At 44.6% G+C, this 20,000-nt stretch overlaps 1 protein-coding gene across 1 annotated transcript in view; it reads right to left on the bottom strand.

Moving 5' to 3' along the window:
- LOC141014356 (sodium channel protein type 3 subunit alpha-like) overlaps window positions 1-20,000 on the bottom strand; it is a 261,166-nt gene that overhangs the window by 82,838 nt on the left and 158,328 nt on the right. The window contains 1 exon segment of the mRNA XM_073488095.1: window positions 18,438-18,501. Coding sequence (XP_073344196.1) covers window positions 18,438-18,501 — 64 coding nt within the window.

Here is a 20,000-nt window from a genome sequence, read left to right as displayed (position 1 = left end):
AAATAAGACAGACAATGAAAGTTAAAGTGTGTCAAGTGTGCTACAACTCACATCTGCACAGACTTAGTTTGTGTAAGGCGTCCATTTTTTAAGAAATGTTGAAAATGAAAATGTTGAGTAAAATGGATGGTACGGCAGGGTATGATTCAGGGCGTGGCCACCTTGTGATTGACAAGTCGCTACCATGGCGTCCAAATATGGTCACTTCTGGCTCCAAAAGACCAACATGGCGACAGCTGTAGCGCCAAACTTGTTTTATGTTTACAGAGGTAATGAGGTGTTATATTCACACCGTTACCTCCTCATTGAGAAACAAACTCAGAGAAAAAACAACTTAAAGAAAATGTTTGATGGGCAAAATGGACAAAGTTCATTTTCAGATGCATCCACACGCCTTCATCATGTGGTTTCAATGATTTGTCACGTTTTTAGCTACATGAAGAACTGCATTGGCATTTATTGTAATTTAGCAGCTCTTTGTTTGAGTTTGGTCTCTGCTGGTGTTCTCGGTGGTTCAGGAAAGTTAGCTTTCAGCATTATTCTGCTTTCAGTGCTCAGCGTTCAGCAGGCTCATGGTCCACATGTCATTATGGAAAATGCCAGCGCTCTATTCGTTTCAGCGGGGAGCTTTTCATGCCACCAAGTCTAAATGTTGCTGAAGAGAGTTTCTTTAGTCTGGAGGAAAAATGTGTCAGACACAGTTGAACTTTTAATAATGAAAAGCCAAAGGGAATAAAGGCTACTTAACCTTTTCTGGACTGCCTTACGCCTCTTTATCCTCAACAAAACCTTTTTATAACTCATACATCAGAGGCTGAGAAGCTTCCCAGGCTCCAGTGTGGTTGTGGATGTATTGTTTGCTGTCTAAATGCTTCTAGTGTTGCATGCAGCTGTAATATCCTGTGGTCTGAGAGTCTCGTCAGCACTGGTGTCGGTCCAACATCTGTGATCAACGGGTTTAATGTGACTGTCATGGTTTCATTTAGATTTTTAATATCCCAAAGTGTGAATGCTGTTTGTTTACATTATAGTTTTGAAACCTGAAGCCCTGATAGTTTTGAAAACGTGGTGGAGACAGGTCTGTGTAAAGACATGGTGGAGACGGGTCTCTGTAAAGACGTGGTGGAGACGGGTCTCTGTAAGGATGCGGTGGAGACAGGTCTGTGTAAAGACGTGGTGGAGACAGGTCTCTGTAAGGACGTGGCCTGTGCGTACCTGGTCAGGTTTGTACTACTACTTGTTTCCTATGTCAAGTGCATTAACTCAATGTGGTGTTTTTGGATTAGCGTGACTGTGAAGGTCATGTTCGCCACATATCTGAAGCTCAGACGTCCTCTCAGCCTTTTCTCAGCTTTCAACCACATCTCATGAGTCTTCATCAGCACACAGCACCGGTCCAGGTGTAAATCCTCAGTCACATGGTGGCAGCTATATGACGATCTAAACGACCTCAGTTTGTATCCTGTTATCTGAACGTCATTTCTTCAGACTGTCACTGCTTTTAATGGAGTGTGTTAACATCCTGTACTCTGAACGCTGTTTACTTGCTCAGCACTGGTTTCAATTGAGAGCCTCGCTGCTCTACATGCATTTTAAAAGAGACGAGCAGGCTGACAACTGCTCTGGGCTGTTGTAAAATCCCTGTGAAACGAGTTCTCGAGTGGCTCATTACTTAGCTATGTGTGTTGGTGCGGGAAGAAGTGGTGTTGGCTTTGACTCAGACACTTGTTGGCATTCCTCGACAATTGTGCAGAGTGCTAAGTCATGTTCATTTCACCAGCTGTGTCCGAATGATTTATAGCGGGAGGATAATGTGACGCTACAGAAATAGAGCCTGAGGGGGCGTCGGGGACGGAGTCTCAGCAGGACGAGGAGCCCACCGCGGACCCAAGACGTGGGTTTGAGGTCAGCTCCGGATCCGTCCGTCAGTCCCACAGTCGATCAATAGTCTCACTCACAAAGAGAAGACGGCGAACTCACTTCACTCTCACGTCCTCTTCTCTTTGTCTCTCCACATTTTTATCTCACATTTGTTTGTTTTAACTTTTCTGTCTGTGTCCGTCCTCCTCTCTCTCTCTCTGTCTGTCTTCACCTTCTTTTCTCTGATTTCTTTTTTAATCACTTTAACAGCTGGGATTCCTTTTTATGTCTGTTTTCATGTATGAACATTATCGAGAACAAAAACCATGCCAGTGTTTACACTTAGAAAAGCAATTATTTGTGTCCCTGAAGACATTATGTAAAAAATGATAAATCATGTAATGGAAGTGCATTCGTCAACACACTGTGGCGGACAGTAACTGGCATAATGAAACGTACTAATGGATCGGGCTTGTTCAACAGAGATGTTATGAAATTATTTGTGAGGACTAATTACAAACAACAAGCAGGTTTTTATGGCGATATCGCCGGACCGGCCGATGACAGCTGGATATATCTCGTGTTTTTTGTCTGTCAGAGACATTTCAGTCAAAATATTTACACGTTTTATTGGTGAAAAATCCACAAAGAGCTTCCTGATTAATTTCAGGCACAGTTGTGACAAAATCTAATTAGTGAACACAAATGTGAAGCAGGACTGCTTCAGCTTTTGAGACGTGCGCTCTCACTTCAGTCCTCACTGAACGGGATTATGGGACCGAACGTTATTTTTCAGAAAACGTTTTCCAGGATGTTTGGAACAAGTTCAACTCATCACAGCCCACAAGCGAGGAAATTAATTTGCAGCAGCAAATATAAAGTCGAGTCGAGGTGCAGCAGTGCACAGAAGTCACGGTCTGGTTCCAGTTCCAGTATTTTTATTAATTGATGATCAAACAGTCAACATCTTCCTTTATAGCATTGAACTCCTTGGCATATTTTATTTTATCTTATCATTATGTTTATCTTATTTCATGTATTACTCATCTATTTTTGTGTGCACATGTTACTGAGCTCCTGGTGGGATTAATAAAGTTGTCTTTGACGGTTTGGGATGAATACACGTATCGTTACACTTCTAACATGAAGGGAAATGTTATCTACAGATCGTGTCTGAAGGAAAATTGTGAAATTTTCGAGGACTTTCCCAGAATGACAGCATCAAAAAAATCCTGATTTCCATAAATGAAAATGCTCCATCGTCTAAACTTTGACCCAAATTCAAAATAAATGACAGAAAGTTAATTCTCCTGCTGTTGTCACCGTCTTCCTTTTTAAACTGAGGAACAGATTTAACTTTATTCAACTTTACAGTTTTCAGACTTGAGCCTGGTCGTCATTGTGCTTCATCGAGGAACTGAACAAGGTGAGATTTACTCTGAGATCAAACCGCCGGCGTGAGACACAATCGATCAGATCTCACACTCACACCATCACACACACACACTCACACCATCACACACACACACACACACACGCACAGCGACCATCTGCCTGCACGTGTCGGCAGTGTCAACTCATTCTGTGTCAATAAAGCCATTTGTCGATAAATATTCATTTCTCTACGACCACTTCCTCCTCCTGTCTCCGCGGTGGAGTCTGTCGTGTTTAATCTTTCATGCCGACTCTATAATTTACCTCGACATCACCTCTGCTGCTGCCGGACTGTTTACCTCCACTTTACCACACACAGCCAGAGCTGCTGGTGGGTACGGAGGCCCGGAGAGGACAAGAGAGAGAGCAGCAGACTACACAAAACATATATCTAAGTCGTTCACACACACCTTCATGCACTGACGTGTGAGGGGCCGACCTGCTCATCAGGGGCGATGCTGCGTTCAGTAACTTGCCCGAGGATTCGTCAACATGTAGCTGAGGGATCCGAGGATCGAACCAACAACCCACTCTTCCCTCTCAGCTGCCACTAAACCTTCTACACGACTGCTTGAAGGATATTTATTTATGGAGGAGTTCTCGACTCATTAAAATAAACATGTCACGATAGGATCCAACTGCCAGCGACACTTGAAACCTCCTCATCTTTCTCTGTATTGCAGAAACTTTTAATTAGTCTCCACTGATTGAAATGTTTTTCCTCAATTACAAACAAAACTGCCTCCACCTTCACTGCGTCAGGCTGGAGGCAGAAAAATGGAAAAGTCAAAGAGATGAAAGCAAAAACCATCGACTCATGTTTGAGTTTTAGATGAAATGAATTAAACCAGATTTCTTCTTCATGAGTAAAAAAACCTGCTCTCTCTCTCTCTCTCTCTCTCTCTCTCTCTCTCTCTCTCCTCTAATTTGTCCTCCGGTTACCCATGATTCATTGTGTGTGTGTGTGTTTGTGTGTGTGTGGTGGGAAGGTTCGGTCCGTCAGCACAGATGACATATGAGAGGGGGGGTCATGATCAAGATGGTCGGCATTATCCTGTCTGAGGGAGTTGGACGTAGGCAGGAAGAGAAGGTCAGCGTGTCGGCTCGGATGCTGTTTTTCTTCGGGCTCGTTTGTTCTCACGCAGTCGCTCGCTCACTTCATCTGTGTGCAGCTCAGGTGTCGCTCGTCCTTTTGTGTGTGTGTGTGTGTTGCTGCTAAGAAACTCTTTAGATATTCAAGTATCTGCGTGTCAGCTTCCATCCCAGCAGACCGGATCTCCCTCGGTATTGTATTTTAATTTGTGTTCCTTAACACCATCTCGCCTTGTTCTCCAGCCTACACCTCTGTGTTTCTCCTGTGCTGCCGTGACCCAGTTCCACCCCGAGGGATCGATGAAGTTCATTTCATCCTTCCAGTGTGGGCTGGTCTGATAACTGAGCGTCCAGCTTATTCATCCTCCTCTTCCTTCCTGTCACAAACCACTGAAACTCTCCGTGTGTTCCTCGAGCAGCGCAAGAACGTAAACTTTTACAGTGACGACGGAGGAAGAGGAGGACGGAAACCAAGTTTTTAACCTCCACATGGTGTTTTTAATGTCAAAATGAGCCATCAACGCCCTGAAACTGTAGTGTGCTAATGACAGCCAGGGTGTCATACATAACATAAGGAACCAGGACAGCCCTGTATCCATATTTGGCAGTTTTGAAAAGATGATGTTGACCAAAGGATCTTTAAAACCTCCAGAGAAAACTTGTTAACAGCGTCTGTCATCACCCTGTTTATCAGACAAAGGACACCAGATCATAAAGACAATTAGACAATAGTGAGTGAGAAACCTCGAGTGCTCCCTGCACAGACGATGAGGAACTGAAGCTGTGAAATCCACCTGTGCTCTCTTCAAACCAAACTCCATTCATAAAAACACTAATTTTACCACGCAGAACACAGCAGCTGGTCTCACCTTGCATCGATTAGTTTGTATCTTGTGTTTTAACGCATTAATTAGTCTTAACGGGCCGGACTGGAGCCCGGGGACAGTGAGCTGAGGTGAACCAGGTGAAAGCGACAAGTCATTTATTGGTCACATCCCTGGTGTGTTAAAGGTCCAACTTGTAAGATCGTTCATTGCCGAGTCTCATCGTCACTCGTCACATACGAGGGCCAGTCCAACCTACAGACCCAAAGCATCAGTAGATGACCAACTGAACTGGAGTCAACTTCCTTACAAGTCAAGCCTTTAAGGAGTCCTGCAGAGCTTTAACAGTTCTCAATAAAACCTTTAAATCCAGTCTGACGGGCAACCAGTGAGGCAAGGAGGTGAGTAATACATGTCTGTAAAGGAGCTGCAGACTGGAGCAGGACAACAGCTGACGTGACCGCAGACTTCTTCATATCTGGTCACTCCACCAGTCATCTGTAGCTCAGTGGAAGTGTTGTTCCACGCCCGGTTTTTCTTCAGGTTGTCCTTATAGGAGGCTAACGCTGTGTTGTACGGCTCCGGCTACTCAGACGCCAACATAATCACCTCCTCCATGTTTGCTTCAGAGCTGCCCGCCATTTCCACAGTTTCCACAGACTTGCGTGTTTCCTCCTCAGAGCAGAGCGGAGAGTCGCTGCTGGGACGCTGCTGAAACGTGGAGCAGCCGGTGGAAACACGAGCGTTGTCTAGAACAGCTGGCGACAGGATCGTGGCCTTAACATGACGGAGACGGGCCCGGTGGTCTCGCCGTGGTGGAACCTGCTTCCCCTCTGCTGCCCTTCCCCTAAAGTTTTATTGCATTTTCAACAAACTGAAGATGAGAGATGGTTTTCTGATGAAGACCAAAAAAAAGGCCACTGTGATGATCTCAGCAGGATGAAATAAAAGGAGCAATGATCTTCTTAAGAATCCTACCTGCCTGTCCTGTTTCAGGTTTGGTTTTGTGCAGATGCAGATATTTAATCGTAAATGCTCAATGGGCCGGTACAGATGACGTGATGATGTCACTGTGCTGGTGCTGATAAAAGTATCTGTACTTCACTGTATATTCAACACAGATCAAACTGCAGAAATGAAGAGGGGTATTACTTCTGTCCCTCGTGTCTCTTAGCGCTCAGTACAAAAACAAAAGAATCACAAGTGCTTTAGAGCGGTCTTTTATCAGCACGCACACACACACACACACACACACACACACACACACACACACTTATCTCCCTGTGGACTGGGGTTTAGGTAGTGGAAGCCTCTTTTGTGTCTCTGGCTGAACATTGGACAGATGTCACATTCACAGCCTCCCGGAGAGCTCATAACTCAAACTAAACACACCCACAACACACACACACACACACACACACACACACACACACACACACGTGCACTCAGTCCAAGTCAAACCCCCGCTTTGAAAAATGTTTTCAATATTGCAGTTGAGTTATTGATCAGTGCAGCTTTTAACATAATGTTTCAACCATTTATAACGGGGGGGGGGGGGGGGGGGGGGGCTCAGGCCTTTATGGCACATGCACAAACACACACTTAAAGCTGAACACACACACAGAGACAGACACACACACACACACACACACACACAGTTGGAGGTGCATCAAAAGAAACTAAGCTCTCAAACACACACACAGAGTTGGAAATGCATTGAAACAAGCAGCATTGAATGCTAAACTAATTTAATGGGACACACACACACACACACACATACACACACACACACACGCACACACGTACACAGTTGGCAGTGCGTCGACATGGCGACCACCAGCAGTGAACGCTAGGTTAATGGAATGATGAATATCAGCGATGTGACGCAGCGTATTCCAGGAAAATCAACCCCCTCGGCAGCTATTTCCTCAGAGTCGGGTCAGGCCATATTTCTCGCCTAACTGCTCCGATGACAGCAGAGACTTTGTGAGACGAAGCTGGGTCAATGATGATTAAAGCCGCACCTCCACCTTTTGAATCTGCGCCTGTATTTTCTTGTCACATTAGGAGGCGAATAAGAGTTGTTTTCCACTGATAATGGGAACACGGCTGCGTGGCACTCAGAGCTCGAGGCTGAGACTGAGATTATCAGAGGTTATAAATGAGCATTTTTTAGGTTTCATCAACGTGTGATCTGCTGAATAATCAATGTTTCGATTAAAGGAGGGAAGTAACAAAGTACAAATACTTCATTACTGTCCTTCAGTACATGTTTCAGGTATCTGTACTGTACCTGAGTGTCTCTGAGTCTTTCCCTCTCTACATCTGAACACAAACATCTGAACTTTCTCCTCCTCACAGCTTCAAACAGCCTCGTTGCTTTTGTTTGGAATGGGGAGAAAAGGCGTGTTAGTGTCTCGTATCTGCAGAGAGTTTCTTATTTTCTCTCTTTGTTGCTGCTCGGACGCTTTACCAACCCAACATGTGGCTGTTTGACGTCCTGGGAATGAGACTCAACTATCAACTATCTTTGTGGTGCGTTCAGGAACAGCTGGGACAAATCCTGCTGACTCTACCTTTAACTTTAATAGTCTTTGAATTATATTAATATGACGTGAGCTTCAGTCAGCTTTGACCACAAATGTCCTTCAGAGGGAGACTTTTTACTCTGATACTCTGAGTACATGACAGAGCCTGTACTCTATTACTTTTACTGGAGTAAAGAAGCTGTACTTCTACTTTTACCAGAGTCTGTTGCTGCTCGGGACCCAAACACGATCATAGAAACGTACAAGCGGTGAGTAACACAGAGGAATAGACCAGCACACGTTACACATTAACAACAGTTAATATCAGGTCGGTGGTTTAAATCTCATCAGTCACTTTGTAAAGTGAAGAATGTGAACGCCACTTGAATTAAACTTCTTAAATACAGCTTTAGTTGCCAGAGGGACTTCATAGCGCCTCCTGGAGCTCAAAGGCTCAAACTGGCAGAGGAGAGGATGAGACTCATCTGCCAGGATATTCATCGCCTTCTTCCTCGTCCAATCAGTAAAAAACTGAGTCAAGGGCTTTTTGGTGTTTGTCCAAGAAAAGGGTCAGAGGAGGGTTAGAGGCTCAGGTCTGATTCCTCAGAGAAAAAACCCATTCTGTACATTCAATGTTCTGCTGCAGCCATTTATTAAATACATATTATATATAATAATGATGATATTTCAGGTTAATTCCATTAAACCTTTTAAAAGACACTCCTTGTGCAGAACTTGCCTGAGAATATCATGTTTTTAAGTTTTCTTCAGTATCAAAGTGATCCAGTGAAAGTTGTCTGTACATCCATGAGTGCACTGCTAACAGGAAATGCTAACAGCTAATTCTGCAAAGTTTTAATTGAGTTTTAGAGTATTTTCAATTTTCTTTGGTTGTTTTTCTGTTTTAAATCATCTCCAGCTGCAGAACGCTGCAACTCTGTTTTATTGTGAAGCTCCAGAAATGTTCTGTGGACGACGAGACTTCACCTGACTTTATATCATCAGGAGGAGATGATGACTGGATTCACATTTTAAATATTTGTGTTGTTTTTCTGTTTTCTGTGTTTCTGATCGGCAGACGATCCGCTTTCTGACTCAAATGTATTGAGAGGCACAAAATGGAGCTACGTGACAATGTGATTTTTCTAAAACTCTTCATAAATGTTTCGGACTGGGTGACAAAAATAAATATTACAGTATTTTTGAACCAATCCTTCGATATCGATATTGTAGGGATAAGTATTGGTAGACTTCTGATCAATAATCATCAGTCATGTGGATATAATGACTAAGTGGATAAAGTATTAAAACAAGTAGAAGAGTCTGCCGAGTTCAGAAATGACATCACTTCACTGTAATGAGCCTTTAACAGCAGAATCAGACTAATGAGCCGCAGCTTATTTACTCGTACTCCTCCTACACTTCAGATGAACTGTGTTGTGTGTGTTGCTTCACAGACGAAGTTAAGTTGAGGTTATCATCATAATAAGCGGTGAGGAGAGAGGCAGAGCTCTCAGCCTGCGCTCCAGTTGGTTGGTGACCAAAACAGTGAGATCACAGAGACGAGCAGCCAAGCTGAGCTCGCTTCATGTGAGGGTTCAGGCCCACCAGCTCGGAGCAGATTGCAGCTCCTTCACGTTCGAAAGGAGCCAGCTCCACCTGAGCTGATCAGGATGCCTCCTGGACTCATCCCGGCTCCTCCCTGTGGAGGTTTTTCCGGGCGTGTCCGCCTGGGATGCGACCCAGAACACACTGGCGTTTATAAGTCCCATCTGGCCCGAGAACGACCCGGGACCCCCAGGAGGAGCTGAAGGACGTGGATGAAGAGAAGGACGTCTGAGCCTGCTGCTCCCAAAAACTTCAACCAAAGGAAGCAGCGGAAAACGGATGGATGAAGAAATCTCTGGACTCTGGTTTCACCGAGCTCCAGTTCGTTCCTCTGTCATCATCACTGACGATCCCAGGCATAGAAATCAGCTGCTAATCATGTGGGAAGTGAAGTTAACTGTTACCATTCATGTAACACAGTCGAGTCCAGAGTAAACTCAAAGCTGTTGTTGCAACATGTGGAGCACAGAAATGGCTTTGAGCTCTTTTTGAAGGTTATAACCTGTTTTTATTCATTTAACTCGTTTAAATGTTTTATGCAAACATCAGCCTGCAGATGAGCTGTAACTGCTCCTGTCGGCTCCACATCACACAGCCTGACATGGTCCAGGTTCACATGTAATAACAACATCAGTGAAAATGACACTTAGCACATGTTTTCATGAGGAAATATTCAGGCGCCTGGTAAAAATCTGTCCTGTTCTGAGCTCAGAGTGGCCTGCCTGAGAGTAACAGCAGCATTAAACTCATTATAGCTCTTTATTTCCTTCTTCACACTAACTTTGTGCAGATAAAAGAGTCAGAAACAAGAGCTGAGCTGGAAAACAGACTATTCAAAGAGCACAGCACAGAAAACTACATCAAGTTTAGGGCTTTACAAACTGATATAAACTATATATTACTGGATCTGAACTCTCATTGGCTACAGGATGCATCAATCATCTGGAGGCTGGTGTGTGATTGGCTCAGGAGAGAGGAGGAAGAAGAGAGAGTGGCTCACTGGTCTACACCATCACTCATTGGCTGTTGTAGGCTCGAGGGCGGGCATAGACACTCATATTTCCTTAAATGAGCTGTCAATCAAAGGGCGGCCATCTCAGGATCTCCGGTGTAGACGAAGAATGATGTCTGATGTGAAATGACGGGAGTTTTCCGACAGGTAAAGGGTTAAAAAGCATCTGTGATGGCAGTGTTTGCCGTTGTGTTTTGGACTTCATGTGTTGGAATAGATTCACTGGACATTTGGGAGTTGAGCTCCAGTTTGTGCGTCTGTATTTTCATGTTCTGCACTGATGATTATATTCCAGTCATGGAAAGAAGCGGATCATTTTGTCAAAGTAAAGTTAAAGCCAGCAGGTGTTTGAATCCATCCGGCTCATCCCGTCTGCGTGAGGCCCAGTTTAACCTGTGTTTTCTTAAGATGCTCCAGTGAGAGAGACGCAGCTCGTGAAATGAGTTAAAATTCCTCATCACCGCAGACAAAAGGGAATATTTTTAAAGGACAGAAAAGTCTTTGAGGATTTTTTGGACGCGTTTTCAAAAACATGTTTGGAGCTTCTTTGTATTCTGCTCGTTTTTCAGCAAAATATTGGCTCCAGTAAATCTGCGACTGGAACACAGTGACGAGTGCCAAAGTCTCAAATGCAAAAATGATGATTAAATGACAGGTACAGACTGGGACCGTGATTATGTAAACCACATTAAAGCAGAGCACATTCAGGATGAATAAACCAAGTGGGACTGCTTGGATGCTGTCCTGGTAAATCAGCAGGAGGAACAGGAGAACCGGGCTGCTGGCCTCGGGGTCCCTCTGCCTCCTAACAGCCTCGTATCACTTCCTCTCAGCGCAGAACGACTTCCTCCCGCTGACCTCGCGGGTCACGTGCTGCATGCCAACAAGCTCCAGTAACGAGAGCCCCTAACGACGGCCGCTAATTAGCATCCCTAACGAGGCAGCCCGTCGGCCGGCTGTCATTCCTTATCGTTGCTGCGTGCCGGGCCGTGTGTTTGGCATGTCGGAGGCATGTCAGCAGAATACTGACCGGGCCGAGGTGACGCCGGCTCACGTGACAAACTGCACGCACAGATTTTTTAGGTCACATCCACATTTTTCCTCTTTTCACACAAACACAGCGTCTAACAGAATATTAACTGGTGAAATGATCTGTCAGCCCGCTCTCCTTCCCGTCCAGGCAGTTTCAGACTAATTAAAGGCGCGACAGTTGAATCTGGCTCTTCTCACTAAAGACCGAGTGAAATCAGTCCAGTCGGTGGGTTTCCGCTCAGCAGGTTTCCCTCGTTTGAATTAGAGCATTAGAGTTTTTCTATCATTCAGTTTTTATGTTTCATTTCGGATCTGAAGCGAAAACAGTTTGTGTGCAGAGCATCATTCTCACCGCGAGCCAGAGCAAACAGAGAAAAAGAGACGGAAATGGTGAAACTAAAGAGGAGTTTGAGAGGATTCAACACCACCAGAACTTCTCTCAATACAAAGTTTGAATTCTGCAAGTCGAAGTCCGAGGAGGACACAGTTCACCCTCCAGTTCGCTATCAGCTGCAGTGACCTCACTGAGATTTATATTAAACAATACAATCAATCTGATTTCATCCACTGATCTGTGTGTTTGTGTTTCTTTACATTTATTACTTTAAAAAGAGTGAAAACTTGAGAGAGGCGGCGCCGTTACACAACTTTCAACTGGCATTACACTATTGTCTCGCTGTAAATGATCATTGTGCAGAAAATCCTGATGTCAGTGTGACGTCTGGAGACAATGACTCCATCCACCTACAGACTGCTGCACTACAAACCTCACTTCAGTCTGACATTCGGTCTGACACCAGGCCGGACGCTTCCTGGGAAATGAAGGTCGAACTAAAGAAGCGCAACCAAAACAGGAAGAGGCATCGTTTTCACCGGTCACCATCCTCAGGTAACGGTGGAACAATAAACCTGCCGACTGATTAATACAACCGGCTGTTTTTCTGACTGTTCACAGATCAGGGTTTCTAGATCACACTGCACAGTCGTAACTTGTAACTACAGTTATCAAATAAATGTAGGGGAGTATCTCAAAATTGTACTTCAGTGCTTGAGTAAATGTACTTAGTTACATTCCTCTGGATCAGACTGCTGATGACAACAGGCGCTGACCAGCTGCTCACCTCAGCATCGAGCTTGCTAACAGGAGCTAGCTGCCCGGATCAGGTCAAACACAAACGTTACTTTAATAAAATCAAATATTTAAAACTTTATTGGTTCATCAGCAGCGAACGAACAGACTGAACTGTTCTCACTCGCAGCTCAAGAGTTCAGATCAGGACACAGAACCCGAACATCTTAATAATACATCAGTCCGAGCACTTAACTCCAGCTGATAAATCAAATGAAACCCTCCTCGTCCTCGTCCTCAGCATCAATTACACGTTCGCTGGAATCGTTCATTTGAATCTCAGACGTTTGTTTGCTCTGTGGCCCCGCCCCTCGGGCAGACGGCGTCCCCGGCCTCGTCTAAAGAGAGATTAGACGAGGCTGGAGATTTCCTTGTAGCTGTTCTGAGGGGAAGGAGGCTCCTGATGACGGAACGTGACGTCAGGCGCTGGTTCTGGTCTAACATGAGTTAAATGTCAGACTGAATAATGGAGCGAAACAAAACAAAGATTCAGTCTCATTTTCTTTTTTCTTCTGCGCGACACAAACTAAACAACAACCGGTTTGTGACGCTAATCTGGAACTAAATGTTCCCAAAACACATGCGGCACTCTGCTAATGAAGCCTGTGATTGTGTGTGTGCAGCTGGTTGTATGAGTCGCACCGTGTCAGTGTGTGTGTGTCAGAGCGGGTTAGCTCAGTGACCTTTGCCCCTCGGGTTCGGCAAATCAGCATCATGCGTGAGCAGAGCAGCTTCAGCACAGGAAGCAAACAACACTGTGATCACCGTCACTGTCATCACTGCTCGCTCGCTCGCTCTCTGTCTCTTGGCTGCTAACTCCGTCTCTCTCAGCACCGTTGACTCACTGCGACTCGGCACAATGAGGAGAAATCTTTCACCATCTCCGTCTCAAAACCAACGTGACGAACGTCCACGTCAGAAGAAGTTGATCCACGTCGTCGGCTCTGACACAGAAGGGCACCAATGCTTTTATTTTGGAGGGTTGGAGGATACAGCTATTTTATACATTTGGACCCTGTAAGGACAATTGTTCATCTCTTCTTTTGTTGGTTGAAGCTGAAATATCCCAGCTGTCATTGGTATTTTAAGCCAAAACAAGTGTTTTTGTGCTTTTGTGAAATTAATCAACCAAAAGAAAAGTTTCAACACATCTGTGAGTTGCAGAAACGTACGGTGCCAACATTATTTCTGGTGTTTGGGTTGCCGTGGTGGGAAGTAACGAAGTACAAATACTTCATTACTGTACTTCAGTACATGTTTCAGGTATCTGTACTGTACCTGAGTGTCTCTGAGACTTTCCCTCTCTACATCTGAACACAAACATCTGAACTTTCTCCTCCTCACAGCTTCAAAACAGCCTCGTTACTTTAGTTTGATGCATTTGAGGTGAATTATGGATTATTGTTATTTGGCGTCATCGCACGCCGCCTCCCCAACATCACCAGACTGATGTCGACCTATCAGAGCACATCACTCACGGCAGACGCAGCGAGACGAAAGACGTAAAAGACGTGAACAGACAGAGAGGGAGGCTGAATGGGGAGAAAAGGCGTGTTAGTGTCTCGTATCTGCAGAGAGTTTCTTATTTTCTCTCTTTGTTGCTGCTCGGGACGCTTTACCAACCCAACATGTGGCTATTTGACGTCCTGGGAATGAGACTCAACAATCAACTATCTTTGTGGTGCGTTCAGGAACAGCTGGGACAAATCCTACTGACTCTACCTTTAACTTTAATAGTCTTTGAATTATATTAATATGACGTGAGCTTCAGTTAGCTTTGACCACAAATGTCCTTCAGAGGGAGACTTTCTACTCTGATACTCTGAGTACATTTCAGAGCCTGTACTCTATTACTTTTACTGGAGTAAAGAAGCTGTACTTCTACTTTTACCAGAGTCTGTTGTTACACAAGTATCTGAACTTCTCCTGGAGGACAGATGTTTGTCTCCTCAGGATGAACTTAATAATCTTGATGACCCTCTGACTTCATTCAGCTCCAGAATCTTGTCATCATAATTTGTTTTATGAGAAAATACCTGCAGGAAAATAAAACATTCCCATCAGCCTCAGCTTTACTTCCTGCTGGCTGAAGCTGTGAAGCAGAGTTTCAGGAGCAGAACTGAACTGAACTTTTTTATCTGTTGGTTTCTTCCTCGACTTTTACCTTCCTCTCTGCATCTCTTCGCTCTCTTATCACCTCCTCCTCCTTTCTTCTCTTTGCTTATCTTCCCTTGTACTTTATAATTACCTACATTTTAGCCCTTTTCTCTCTTTCTTTCTGCCTGTTTGAATCAGTTTCTTCTTCTTCCTCCCTCCCTCTCTCCGTAGAGATTATAAGATCTTTTTCTTTCCTGGTTTTGCCCGCCCCATCTGTCTCTTCTCTCATTCTGTCTCTCTTTTCTTTCGTCTCTCTTCACATCCCATTATTCCTCTCTGTTATCTGCTCCACCCTCCTATGCCCTCGCTCCATCTTCCTATCCTTCTGTTTTTCCTCTCCACTCCTTCTCTTCCTCCTGTCTCCTCTAATACCCCTCCGTCCATCTACTTCCTCATTTATCTTCTTCCCTCCGTCCGTATCTGCTCTTCCTTTTTCTCTTTCGCCCTGTCCTCCTTTCTGCTTCACCTCTCCTGAACCTCCTCTCCTTCCTCGTCTTCCTCCGTCTCTCCCTGTAGCGTATTCCCTTCACCGAGCTACGTGTCCGTTAGCTTCCTGACTTCTGCTCTCTGTTAGCCTGCTAGCTGTGCGTTTCCCGACACAGGTTTCACATGGCATGGTCAGCTAGCTCCAGGCTAACTCAGGCTAACTGTTTTTCCCGCGAGGCAACACTTCTGTGAGTTGGATTTCAGTCACACACACACACACACACTGGGTATATGTCATAGCGGTGTCATTCAGAGTCTGTCAGCGTCGTGCTCTCAGCGTGGACAGTCAGCACAGACACTAGTCCTTTCTGACATGTCACACAACACTGCCCAACATGCTACCGGCAGCGAGATTCAAGGAGACGATGAGACGCAGCAGCAGAGCTTCTCTCTGCGGCAGGAAGCTCGGCCAAAACTCATTCAGACGAGAGAGAGAGAGGAGACTCAGGATGGAGCTGGTTCAATGAATTACTGCATACGAAAAGATTATTGTTGGTTTTATAAACCTTAAAACATGTTGGAGAGAAGAAGTTACCGCGCTTATATTCAAGGACTTGAGAGAGACTGTTTAAAAATACAGTACGTAACATTTACTCATCAAAATGTCTAAAACCAATTTGACCTTTGTTCTACATGTTGTTGAGTTGTGTTCTCACATCATCCCTGATGTTTCATCTGGTCGTCTGTGGCTGTAACTTCAGGAGAGAGTCAGAGAGAGAGGAAGGAAGTCTGAGAGCGAGACCAAACACAACCAGAAGAAAACTTTAACACATCAGAGAGTTGAGGTGAAGCTCTGAGTGAAGTCAGCACTCAGCAGAGACTCTGGTTCTGGTTCTGGTTCTCTGTCTCCTCTCTGTAACGTTACGTTCATGAAGTAAAGTCCATTTCCCCTCCAGCTCCAGTCAGCAGTCAACATTACAGAACAGAACCGCCCGACAGTGGAGGTCACCTCCGGATCACTGCTGCAGTCAGGCTGATAAACAGGAGTGAAGATAAATCCACAAGTTCAAAAGTAACTCTGAGCTCTCCTCCCGTCGGTGAACGGCTCCAGATCAGAACAGAATCTGTCTGGATCTGCACCTGATTCTCCCCACACAACACAAACATCTGTTTCATTTTGATGGAGAGCCCCCTGGTGGCGGAAAATACATATCGGTTCTCTATTTCTACCACGTCTGGTAACATGACCTCCAACGCTTCAGAAGTTTCTTACTTTTTAACCTATAAAGGCTGTTTTTGCAGGTTTTCTGGAGGCCTGTTCAGGGTAAAATATGTCTCTTTTGTCAACTTCACTATCCTGTGAGTAGAGACAGGCGACTACATGAAACACACCGTTACCTTGAGTAAACTTTCTCTGGTTTGAACATTGTTGGAAACATTTGGGATGATGTAAGTACAACTCAACAACATATAAAACAACTTTAGACATTTTAATGCAGGAATGTTACATATTATATCTTTAAACCTGAACTACTTCTCCCTGCTGAGTCTCAGCATCACGTCGACCCTTTAGTGTCCAACCAGATGTGTCAATCCAACAACCAATCATCAGCTTTGTGAAACTTCTTCCTTTATTACCACTTTTTGACCGATCAGCTCAGAATTATTGAGTCCAAAAAACATTGGTATTTCGTCTCCACCCACTCGGGATTAACCCGACAGATAAACGTTCAGCCTCCGGAGCAGCTCCACCTCTGAGCAAAATATTTGCAGAACTAAAGACTCAAGCTGCTGTTTATTTGGTTTCTCTCTCACAGATGAGACGCCGACGCAATGAAGCCAAATCTGTTTCCATCTTTATTCTGTTTACATTTTCTAACAGCTCCAAACACTCGGCAGTCTGAGAAATATGCTTTTTTTTCTGCTTCTCAGTTGCTCTCAGACTCAGATGAATATGAATGAAAGCCAGAACGTCTCGGTGGTTATTGAAGGTTGTAAGTGACAAGCCGTCGTGTTCGATGAGTGACGGGAAAAACAAAGAGGCGGTGATGTGTTTGTCTCTTTCTCGCTGACAAAACAAAAAGCTTTTCACACTCGCGTTTCTCAGCTTCATGCTAGTCGAAACCTCAGGCGACAGAACGCTCACAGATATCGCTGTAATCGTTTCTCTGTTCACACTTGTTATGTTAAATAAAGGTTTCCAGTAAGATCTGGGTACGTTGAGGATCGTATCCCAGGGCTGATGGATGATGGTGATGTTTAACAGGAATCCAGATGTGGTTTTCATGTGTGCAATGCAGGCTGGGATGGTTTCAGGGGTTCAGGGTTTTATAAAGTCAGGCGATAAGTCTGAAGGCTTCAACATAATGTCAACTCCCTCAAGAACCTTTAGACAGAGCAAACTAAAAATGTCTGTTTTTCTTGCTTTACCTCAATTCTTTCTGTTATAAACCTCCTCACACCCAGACATGTAATCCACATGGAGACATGTTGAATGATTAAATGAGTGCTCAACTGATCAACCATCACGCTCCTGTAACACCGTCAAGCTGACAATGGACAGTTTTAATAATACTGATCAAAATCGATGCAGCAGAAGCCTACATGTCCTACATCACCCACAATGCAACCTGAGGAGGAGCTACAGAGGTCTGGTCAGCTCAGACACACCGAACCAAAACAAAGAACTAACTGTGACGAAGGACGACTGTTGCATCGCCTCACAAAAAGCTGCACTTGAACGCACCACAAAGACAACAGCTGCTGGTCGACTAGCTCGAACACTCTGCGCCTGCATGAGAGGAAGTACCTCTCCTACCTGCAGGTAGTGGGAGTCTGTATTTGTGTGAAATCATTGACACTACGATGACTCAGGAGGCTTTTTCCATTTTTCTTCTCATGCACTGATTCTCTTCGCTGAACAGCCAATCAGAGTCGACGAAGAGCGTTTCTTCACACAGAGGCTAAATAGTGTGATGGTGCAGGACACACCGCAAGAACTCGAGCCAGAGACGTTCACCAACGGTCCTGATACAGTTGGTTTCAGGCCGCGACTCCACACCAACAGATGTGTTCCATCTGGAGACACTAAAGCTTCATGTATCTTTAGAAACTTGTATTTTATTTTTTGACAGACTTTAATGCAAGAACAACAAGCTTCTTTGCACATTTCTTGCCTGAGTTAACGATCACCGAGCAACACGTTCCAGCTGCCGTCACTCCAAACCCTCCCATCCTCCAACACGCTCCCCCCTCAGCGGGGAGGACGGTCCGGCTCACACGTCCACATTTCAGCTTCTGAAAACCGAACATGTAAAGAGAAAACGTGCACTCACCCTGCGTCGCTGCCGTTCCCACAGATTAAGGCATCCTTGGCTCCCTCCACCTTGTAGAAGTTATCTGGAAGGAAAGAAATTAAAATGTCACTTCAGACTCCAGTTTCTGATGAAGCTTAAAGAAATCGTCCTGCACACCTCCACCCTCCAAAACCACGTCTCCTGACTCTCCTGTTAGTTGGTTTCTGTAACACGTGTCAGTAGTGAAGTTAAGATGGAAACAAAATATGAAGGTGTTGCTCTGCAAGTTGATTCTGTGGTGCTCCTAAATTTGTGCTGCTTGCAGAGAAAGTTGCCCTTTAAATGTGAAGTGTTCATGTTTTCACTGGTGTGAGGAAACTTCAACATAAGAATCATTTTGTCTTCATAGTTTCCTGACACCGTACATGTCAGAGTGTTTCAGGTGAGTTCAGGTGACTTCCTGTTCAGCTCTCTGTCTCAGTCTGTGTTACAGTCGGATCAATAAACTCATCAAGCTCCTCTCGTGGGTTTTGGCTGGTTGGACGCCGTCCGACCAAAACCATTACCGCGACTCGCCGAGCATTTATTCAACACTCAAATCTAACCACAAGCCATTTTCCAAGTACATTAAAACACATTTGCCATCATCACATGGAGTGCTCCGGTACTCCTCCAGGCCAAACACACCAGAGTATCAGACACAACAAGTTCAAAGCTTTTAATGCACGTCGGCAGGAAGAAAACAAGTGCTTCTTAACTTCTGTTGTGGTTAGGATGAATTCCAGAGGACGGGATTAATGTGTTTGACCCACGGCGCTGGAGACGGGCGGATATCTGCGGTTTACTCAAGGCTGCTCTGACTGTCGGGAATCAAACGATAAACATTCTGATGGAGTCTTCAAAATGATGCAGTGTGAAGACAATCACGTCAAGTGGACGAGTTTTATACAGTTTCTGTGCTTAAAGAGAAAAAGAAGAATCCAAAACATCTGTAAATTAAACCCTGGAGGCCAAAATCACACTATGAGAATAACTTCTAAAGTAAGAGTGAAGTTTTATCTGACAAACCAGCAACAAACCAACTTTCATCTGTTCTTTCTCTGGACTACAGTAAAATCAAGACCAAGACCGAAGTTAAAATCAGATCCTCCCGTCATAATACTGATCGTCTGACCGTGTAACGTGACCGTGAAGTTTTTTCTTGATTCTCCTCTGAATGAGTCATTTTACTGCCACGAGACAGATGTGTCAACAGTCCTCACATCTGTCCTCCAGGAGAAGTTCAGATACTTGTGTACAAACAGACTCTGGTAAAAGTAGAAGTACAGCTTCTTTACTCCAGTAAAAGTAATCGAGTACAGGCTCTGACATGTACTCAGAGTATCAGAGTAAAAAGTCTCCCTCTGAAGGACATTTGTGGTCAAAGCTAACTGAAGCTCACGTCATATTAATATAATTCAAAGACTATTAAAGTTAAAGGTAGAGTCAGTAGGATTTGTCCCAGCTGTTCCTGAACGCACCACAAAGATAGTTGATGGTTGAGTCTCATTCCCAGGACGTCAAACAGCCACATGTTGGGTTGGTAAAGCGTCCCGAGCAGCA

The sequence above is a fragment of the Pagrus major genome, chromosome 19 (genome assembly GCF_040436345.1).
Source record: "Pagrus major chromosome 19, Pma_NU_1.0".
In the NCBI taxonomy this organism is placed as follows: domain Eukaryota; kingdom Metazoa; phylum Chordata; class Actinopteri; order Spariformes; family Sparidae; genus Pagrus; species Pagrus major.
This window is presented reverse-complemented; position numbering and strand designations above follow the sequence as displayed.